This window comes from Brachyhypopomus gauderio, chromosome 12 (assembly GCF_052324685.1).
Source record: "Brachyhypopomus gauderio isolate BG-103 chromosome 12, BGAUD_0.2, whole genome shotgun sequence".
In the NCBI taxonomy this organism is placed as follows: domain Eukaryota; kingdom Metazoa; phylum Chordata; class Actinopteri; order Gymnotiformes; family Hypopomidae; genus Brachyhypopomus; species Brachyhypopomus gauderio.
Window position 1 is genome coordinate 10,667,373 of NC_135222.1, and position 10,171 is coordinate 10,677,543.

The 10,171-nt window shown below is 44.7% G+C and overlaps 1 protein-coding gene across 4 annotated transcripts in view; it reads left to right on the plus strand.

Annotated features, from left to right (window-relative positions):
* The window catches only part of mapk8ip1b (mitogen-activated protein kinase 8 interacting protein 1b), a 36,229-nt gene extending 27,273 nt beyond the window's left edge, over positions 1 to 8,956 (plus strand). For all 4 annotated transcript variants that reach the window (XM_077023110.1, XM_077023111.1, XM_077023112.1 and 1 more), the window contains 8 exons: positions 942 to 1,925; positions 3,296 to 3,371; positions 6,151 to 6,323; positions 6,656 to 6,759; positions 7,034 to 7,150; positions 7,792 to 7,862; positions 7,983 to 8,081; positions 8,288 to 8,956. In XM_077023110.1, the coding sequence (XP_076879225.1) occupies positions 942 to 1,925; positions 3,296 to 3,371; positions 6,151 to 6,323; positions 6,656 to 6,759; positions 7,034 to 7,150; positions 7,792 to 7,862; positions 7,983 to 8,081; positions 8,288 to 8,360 (1,697 nt within the window). In that variant the 3' untranslated portion in view covers positions 8,361 to 8,956. The remainder of the gene's footprint in view (positions 1 to 941; positions 1,926 to 3,295; positions 3,372 to 6,150; positions 6,324 to 6,655; positions 6,760 to 7,033; positions 7,151 to 7,791; positions 7,863 to 7,982; positions 8,082 to 8,287) is intronic.
* Positions 8,957 to 10,171: the final 1,215 nt, after the last annotated feature.

Consider the following 10,171-nt stretch of genomic DNA (forward strand, 5'->3'; position numbering starts at 1 on the left):
ACTTGTAGGGAAAGACTTCCTCACCATAATCCAGAAACCTACTCTTAGGAAATGGGCTAAATAAATAACAAAGAAAAGGTTCATGGAATACCTAGAAACACCGTCATACAGCCCACAATGAGCCTGGCATGCAGTACAGCCTTTATTGAAGCTCACCAGGTTACCTCATGGCCAATAGAAACCCAGCCACGGTGGACTGACCTGAGCCTGTTGAATCAGCACTGTGTCACCTATTTAGAAAAGCATGACCCTCGCCCAATGCAAACAGCCAGCACAGTAACTCTAGACTGGCTGAGCTGCTGGGGGTGATGGCAAGTTTTTTAGTCTCAGGTTAGAACCATTGCAGGTATGTGTTACCCTCAGAAAGATGCAGACATCAGGTGCTGAAGAGCTGAAGGCTATGGTTAGGGGTTAGGGTTAGGTTCAGGTTTTAGGTTTAGGGTTAGGTTTATGGTTAGAGTTAGGGTTAGGTTTAGGGTTAGAGTTGCGGCAACTGTTTTTTTTTGTGTGTGTGCATGTACTTGGGAGCTATGGCAGTCATCCATAGTGGGAACAACCACTGAAAGCGGTGAAAATGGTCATATAATATTGTGCTATGTGGCATCATGACCTTATTTGTATGAGTATGTGTGAGACTAGAACGGTGTTACTATGGTGTATCTGGCAACCATCAGCCTCTCAGATGGAGCAGTGTCATCCATGCCAGACTCATTTCTTGAATGTTGAATTATATCACAACCGTTAATTCATGTTTGTAAGAACCTTTTTCCCTTGAATGGAGATCAGGGTGTTTTTGTAATGAGACTTTTTTTCTCAGTATGCTGTATTTGATAGTACATATGTTTCATTGTGTGCATGCGTGTGTATGCGTGTGTGTGTGTGTGTGTGTGTGTGTGTGTGTGTGTGTGTGTGTGTGTGTGTGTGTGTGTGTGTGTGTTCAGGTGAACTCACACCGCCGCATGAGCACATCTGCCTGAGTGACGAGGACAAGGTTCAACACAGTGGCAGCGCGGGTGGGACCCAGACCAAAGACCGTGGCACTTCAACTGACACACCCAACAGACGGCCCTCTTCTAAACACACCCACGCTCCTGCCCCTCCCCCTGCTTCGGCCCCGCCCACCAAGGTCAGCGTAGTAGGGGAGGCAGGCCACCGTGACCGGATTCGCTACCATACTGATGTACGTCTGGAGCCCACAGAGGAGATCTACCTGACGCCAGTCCAACGGAGCTCCGAGGCTCTGGAGCAGGACAGACCCCCAATGCTGGCCCAGAATGGCGAGCACGTCCGCATGTCTGTCAGCTCTGACACTGAAGGCCCGCCCCCCTACCAGCCCCCACTTTATGCCCAGACGAACCCGGCCATCAGTGAGGCTGAAGAGGAGCTGGCTCCTCCCTCCTACGCCTCCTGCATGGCAGCATCCACAGTGCTGGACCTCAGCAGCAGAGGTGCTAGTGGACGATGCAGGGAGAATGAGCTTGGTTATGGAGAAGGGGGAGCTGGAGAAGCCCGTGCCCAGGACGAGAGCTTTTCGCAGGGCTACAGAGACTCTGGCATATCCCGGACTTCCATGAGCAGCTCGGAGGCGAGCGGGCTCTCATATGACTCGGTCAAGTACACACTAGTAGTGGACGAGGGAGCTCAGCTTGAGCTGGTGAGTTTGCGGCAGTGTTACCACGGCTACAGCGACGACAGCGATTCGGCTACAGTGTATGATAACTGCGTCTCATCCCCATACGAGTCGGCACTTGGGGAGGAGTTTGAGGAGGATGAGGATGAGGATGAGGAAGTGGAAGGGGCCAGAGTGGGCAGGGTCAGACGGGAAGCCACTGCCTGTCTATCAGAAGACTCCACTCCAGAGGCAGATATGCAATTTTCTAGAAAGTTCCTCAACGTCTTCATGAACGGCCGCTCACGCTCTTCTAGTAGGTTCTATTACTTTAGGCATTATATTGCACTAATGCTTTGGGCCTTATGAAGTTAATGGATCTATTATTTATTTTTTTTTACTTTCCTAGTATGGTTTGGTTCAAAAATACAGTAGAGTACACATCTATTCCATTTTAAAATGATTGGATTTGAGATTGACAGAGACTCCACTTATAGGTGATAAGGCAGAGTTTTAAATGTCTGTGCTAGGATTAAACGCTCATGTGAAAACCATCAGTGGACGATGCAACAGGATGCTAGTTTGTTTATCTTTACACCCAAATCTCTAGTTTTTTACTCAACATAAAATGTACTCAGCATAAAATTCAGTTCAGCACCTGAATCTGCAGGCAAGCCCAGTATTAGAACTTGATGCTATGAACATCAAGAGTCAAGACAATGACCTCAAATAGCCTTCAGCTGAGTACCTCAGTCATGCCACATTCTCATTAGAGTGAACTTATAACCTTCATCTCATCAGCACGCTTGCATTATGGAAAAATTATAGTCAGTTGACAAATGGATGTATTTGACAGTCATTGGGGAGTTATGGATTAAAGCTTCAGTTCATTGTGTTTAATTGAGAGGGCCCTGCTGTAATGCACTGAATAAACTATGGCAGAATAATCCAGTTTTGAGTTGAATCCAAACGTGAGGCTGACAGTGCCCAGAAGTTTTGTGTTTGATGCCTTTCCTCCTGCCATAGTTTGTGTGTGCATGTGTTTGCCTTAAGTATACTTATGAATATATTAAGTATTCATTACTGTAGTACAGTATTAATTGCTACATTATAGTATTCATCACTGTACTATAAAATAACTAAAACTATAATTGTTTCTAGTATGGATTGAGTAGGTTGGGCCATATGTGAAGCTCTAAGGGTTTGGCACAGAATATTTGAAGACTATAATCTTCTCCTGTGTAAAATTAGAATATAAGATTATAAATTAAGTAGATAGAGCTTTCATCTTCATTTCTTTTATTATGATCAGTCACAAAATAATGCATGAAAAATATTCTTGTTAACTCACACCATGGAAATTACCCATAGTGACTGAAGTGCTAATTAACCTTGGCATGCTTATACATGAACACTCCATGAGAGTTTTAATTACTTGTTTTAAAATCATCATTTTATGTGGATGCATAGCTATAGCGGTTTTGAGGTTCACTTCTCAGAAAATGTCATGGTATTTTTCCAAACTAGTGATCTGCCAATGTGATATATATAAATAATGTGTGTGTGTGTGTGTATGTGTATGTGTGTCGTAGACCGCAGTATGATGCGTGTATTGTTCTGTACACTATGGTGTCCAGTATAGGCTTCCGTTTTTCACTCTTGCCATGTTCTCATGACCCATTTCAGGTGCGGAGTCCTTTGGTTTGTTCTCCTGTGTTATTAATGGGGAAGAGAGGGAGCAGAACCACAGGGCAGTGTACAGGTGAGAACTACACGCCTACACGCCTACTACACACATGCACACGCCTACTACACACATGCACACGCCCACAGCACACATGCACACGCCCACAGCACACATGCACACGCCCACAACACACATGCACACGCCCACAGCACACATGCACACGCCTACTACACACATGCACACGCCCACAGCACACATGCACACGCCTACTACACACATGCACACGCCTACAACACACATGCACACGCCTACAACACACATGCACACGCCCACAGCACACATGCACACGCCTACTACACACATGCACACGCCCACAGCACACATGCACACGCCTACTACACACATGCACACGCCCACAACACACATGCACACGCCCACAGCACACATGCACACGCCCACAACACACATGCACACGCCCACAGCACACATGCACACGCCCACAGCACACATGCACACGCCGACAACACACATGCACACGCCCACAGCACACATGCACACGCCCACAACACACATGCACACGCCCACAACACACATGCACACGCCCACAGCACACATGCACACGCCCACAACACACATGCACACGCCCACAGCACACATGCACACGCCCACAGCACACATGCACACGCCCACAACACACATGCACACGCCCACAGCACACATGCACACGCCCACAACACACATGCACACGCCCACAGCACACATGCACACGCCTACAACACACATGCACACGCCCACAGCACACATGCACACGCCCACAGCACACATGCACACGCCCACAACACACATGCACACGCCCACAGCACACATGCACACGCCCACAACACACATGCACACGCCCACAGCACACATGCACACGCCCACAGCACACATGCACACGCCCACAGCACACATGCACACGCCCACAACACACATGCACACGCCCACAACACACATGCACACGCCCACAGCACACATGCACACGCCCACAACACACATGCACACGCCCACAGCACACATGCACACGCCCACAGCACACATGCACACGCCCACAGCACACATGCACACGCCCACAACACACATGCACACGCCCACAGCACACATGCACACGCCCACAGCACACATGCACACGCCCACAGCACACATGCACACGCCCACAGCACACATGCACACGCCCACAACACACATGCACACGCCCACAGCACACATGCACACGCCCACTACACACATGCACACGCCCACAACACACATGCACACGCCTACTACACACATGCACACGCCCACAACACACATGCACACGCCTACTACACACATGCACACGCCCACAGCACACATGCACACGCCCACAGCACACATGCACACGCCCACAGCACACATGCACACGCCCACAGCACACATGCACACGCCCACAACACACATGCACACGCCCACAACACACATGCACACGCCCACAGCACACATGCACACGCCCACAACACACATGCACACGCCCACAACACACATGCACACGCCCACAACACACATGCACTCGCCTACAACACACATGCATATGCCCACAACACACATGCATATGCCCACAACACACATGCATATGCCCACAACACACATGCACACGCCCACAGCACAAATGCACACGCCCACAGCACAAATGCACACGCCCACAGCACAAATGCACACATCCACAACACACATGCACACACCCACATCCACAACACACATGCACACACCCACAGCACACATGCACACACCCACAGCACAAATACACACGCCCACAGCACACATGCACACGCCCACAGCACACATGCATATGCCCACAACAAGCATGCACATACCCACAACACGCATGCTCACGCCCACAGCACACATGCATATGCCCACAACAAGCATGCACACGCCCACAGCACACATGCACACGCCCACAGCACACATGCACACGCCCACAGCACACATGCACACGCCTACAGCACACATGCACACGCCCACAGCACACATGCACACTCCCTCACATCACACATGCACACGCCCACAGTACACATGCACACACCCACAGCACACATGCACACGCCCACAACACACATGCACACACCCACAACACACATGCACACACCCACAACACACATGCACAACCCCACAGCACAGGGGATATGTTGTGCTCATACACAGTGGGAGGTGAGTCCAGAACAGGCAATAGGCCAGGACATGGGACACACAGAGTCTGGACTATTCTCCTTGTCCTGCACGCTGTATTGTCTGTGCTTTGCCCAAGGCAGTGAAGTAGCAGCCGCTAATGATGATGCCATCACAGTGAATTCATACTATATCATCTTAACATCATGGTTTGATTTAAAACCAAATAATTAAGTGTGTTTGAGTATTAAGGTCTGTTAGATAAACCAGACACATCAACTTCAAGAGCAAAGCCCATTAAACACCTCCTAAATGATATAAGGTATAGGTCAAAACAGCAAGGGTTGTATGCTTTTAAATAATTTTCACAAGTCCTCTTTAAAATACATAAATAAAAAATGCAAATATACATAGCTTTAATAATAAATGCTACATAATTTGGAGTCAAAGACTCACAGGTGTCGGTCAGATCTGAAGATTCCTGTCAGCACTTCTACTCTTTGCTAAATGCTTTAGAGTACCCTGAATCACTAATACACTAAAACACTAATGTCAGAAATAGCGTGTGCCAGAGACTCTCCAAACATTTTCTGCCAAATTCCAGCAAGGCTCCGCCTGTATTTGTTCATCACATGGCTCTGCTCCATCATGACTACTGTTTCCCTGTGTGCCTGTCTTGTCCTGGTGGTAGGTTTGTTCCTCGACATGAAGACGAGTTGGAGCTGGACGTGGATGACCCCTTACTGGTAGAGGATCAGGCAGAAGATTACTGGTATGAAGGGTACAACATGCGCACAGGAGCGAGAGGAATCTTCCCAGCATACTACGCTATTGAAGTCACCAAGGAACCAGAGCAGCTTAAAGGTAAAACATCTTATTTGTTCTTTTTCATGGAAAATAAATGTGAATTTGGAAATGATAATTGTTTTAAGATACCAGTCAGAATTTAGCTTTATTATAACTTGTGAAATACAACATGTTTTCATTCTCCATCCACTACAGAACATGCCAGTTGCATTAGAGTGTTGAAGACAGGAATGTGCTGATGTTAAGACTTTAATCCTCGTGCACCAACTGGAATTTTCAGGAATCATATAGCACCATTACAAACTGTATAAAACAAATGTGGACATACATCAATGACACGCGTTTACTTCAGCATTGCGATCATATCCATGTGTTTGTACTGTGAATAGTGAGCAGTGCTGACTGGATGGAGAGACACAGACTGAAGTTTCTGGGCTCTGTTCAAGTTCCCTACCACAAAGGAAACGACGTGCTGTGTGCCGCCATGCAGAAGGTTTGAACACTGCTTTCGCTGAAAGGACATTTTTCATTTTTTAATCTTTTGGTTTCATTTTTGTAATTTGAAATTGATTTCTTGTAGTTTAAAAATAGCAAATGTCCAAAAGGAATGATTCATGCTCTGATATGCCGTGTGTTTAATGCTGCCAGAATTACTGGCAGAAACATTTGCACAAGTAAACTGAACTGCAAGGTTTCAGGCACTGAAATGAATCTGAAACAAAGGCCCTTTCCATATTCTCAACACATGTGTTTTTCAATGACTTCAGATTGCCACCAATAGGAAGATGACTCTGCAGTATAACCCGCCCTCATCGTGCATCCTAGAAATCAACATGAAAGGAGTGAAGCTTGTGGTGCAAGATGACTATGCAGCATATGACAGAGTAAGAACAGAGAGAGAGCTGAGAACTGATGGATTATGTACCGAGTAATGCTTCAACAGGGCCCTCTAGTGGGTGTTATAGGAAGCAACATGATGATTCATATTGAGACTGGTCATGGAGAAGCAGTATTCCTCTGAAAGTTCTGGTGAAGAACCAGCTGTTCTTGCATTATTGTATCACATAACTAGAAAAGTGTAAAGTTACACCATTTTAAACTTGAGCAACATTAAAGATTATCTTGTGCTATAAAGTATTTCATTTTAAATTCAGGCTCCCAGACAGACTTTAATCAGTTCTGCACTACGTGCAAAAAGAGATTTCTGAAGAAAAGCAGCTTTTTGACATTGTTTTCTAACTAGAAGAAAGATGTTATTAGGGATATACCAAAACAGGAAAAACATCAAATAGATTATTCCTGAGCAAACCATTTATTGTCAGTGGTGTGTAATTTAATCCTTGTTTGTGCGAGAAGTAATGGAGGCTACCAGCTGCGTACTTTTTCTTTTTCTGATTTGATTATAGAATGTGTTGTTGACAGAATGTGACAGATGAGCAGCCATGGCAGCAGGTGTCTGTGATGTTTGCTTTAAGCTAGTGTATTTGTACCAGCCCTTGAATCGAACATTTCTCTGCATTTACAGAGTAGCGAGTGTAATCACTTCTTCCAGCTGAAGAATATCTCTTTCTGTGGCTACCATCCCAAGAACAACAAGTAAGTGAAAGATGTGTGATACCCTGATGTCTGATTAGCTGAACAGGCACTTTCACATATCCAAACAGACAGCCCAGACTGGCCAGTGAATCAAAGACTTCTCTCCTCATCTTTCCACAGATACTTTGGCTTCATCACCAAACACCCAGCAGATCAGAGATTTGCCTGCCATGTCTTTGTGTCGGAAAATTCCACTAAGCATCTTGCAGAAGCCGTGGGGTGTGTATTGAACTTCTGTCTAATTTGTACTGTGATGACAACAAATAAGCAGTATAGTGTAATATTGTCAGATTCCTTTACCCACATATAAACCATACAAACCTAATGTGTCTGCTGCACATATTATTTAAAAGCTAGAAACCTCTTCTACAGGCATTTCACACAGGCATCATTTGCTCATGGTTTGATGTTCTCTTCTTTCATAGGAAAGCATTCCAGCTGTATTATAAAGAGTTTGTGGAGTTTTCTTGCCCTACAGAGGACATTTATTTGGAATAACCCTCGCCCTGCCTTCCTTCACCTATGTACAGATGTATAGTGATGCGTATCATACACATGTTGCATGATGGACAGATATAATCAAAACCACCACTAAGAAGAGGAGGTTACCTGCTTTGCAGATGATTTACAGCAGGGAGGGGAACATATGTTGGAACCTACGGACCAGGTTTGCTATTGTGTAAGGTTGTTATTGTGTAGCTCCTGGATGGTGGCCTGGCTAACAGGAAAGTCAATTCACTCAAACGCTAACCTGAACATGCAGACATATTAGTACCCCTACCTGCACCCGGAAGAGAGACACAATCTTCAGTGTCTAGCTACTGACCTTGAAGATTTCAGAGAATCACTGAACTGCGCTGATTTCGAATGAATGGGAATCTTTTATGACCTTGGCTCTTTTAAGATATTAATGCGGAACGCTGAGGATACAGCTCTGTTTGGATATTGACTAAGGACACGAGAAGAGAACTGCTGTTCATGGAATATGAGGAGATCTTTCAGTCCTCAGATTTCCAGTAAAAAAAAAAAAAAAACAAGCAAAAATGTTGCCATTCTGAAATGGAATGGTACGAGAAAGGGTCACTGACCTTGAACAGTGTTGGATTAACCCAGAATCCTTCTGACTTCTTCAGCTGATGCCTCGCCCTCTGCAGTGTTCTAGACTCTAAGATGCTAAGCTTGCAGTATAGAAATCTCCCTCTCTAGCTCCTGAACTACGAGGTTCCCATCATTTTAGTGATTTGAAAAGAGGGAAATATTAGGTTTATTTACCCTGTGATGTAAGATATTTGCAAACAACTCTTCAGATGCACATTCAACAAAATTTGCAAGGTCTAGTGTTGCCATTCCAACCTAGATTGACCTTGTGGTCGTGTAGTATCAACTATGCTAACTGTTTAAAAAATCTAGACTGCCTATATTTAATTTACTGATCCAGCTGTTAATGTGTTCCACATAGATTTTGAATATCCCACAATGACTTAAGATTCTGCAGTGCACCTGTTAAATGTCTACAGAAAAATGTCTACAGAACTGAGTGAGATATTGGTTAAAGCATGTGTGTTCCTACATGAAGACTGTTTGCTATGGCTAGGAAGCACAGATCACAGAGTCATCACTGTCTTTCCTATAGTGCCTCTTTTTCTATCATAATTCTAACTATTGTTTTTCTTCAGAGTTGTATTAATTGAATTATTGATCACCATACGGTGTGAAAGGGGTGGTTTTAGAACAGGTACCAGTCTGGGGTACATGGGGATACCAGTACCAGGTACCAGTCTGGGGATTTTACTCTGGTGTGAATATTCCAAGAGCTAAGAGGATGTTTGAGATTTCTTGGCTTTAAATTATGATTCTTAAATTATGATTCTTGTTATGATTATAACATCTTAATGATGGTTATCTGTAACACAATGTATTGTTCTATGAACTGTCAGCTGAAACAGGAGAGTAAATCATAAACAATAGATTTCTTTGTAACAGATTTGTTTCCTGGATACTGATGCATTAAAAATGATCTGGGACCTTTCAATTCAGAAGGTTTTTCAGAAAATGGTCATTGCATCAATCATGCATTTAATGGTATGTAAACACCCTTTCATCTTTTATTCATACCATTAATGATAAAGGCCTGAAGTAGCGGTGTAATTATGTAGATTCCCAAGTTCAATACAATTATCAATTCTGAGGTTGAGATTCAATTAAGTTTCAATATTTCATTCCTTAAAATGTATTGATATCTACACAGATTGTAGATCTGTATATAGACAAGCTCAGATATGTAGCAAAACATTGTTACTGTTACAGCT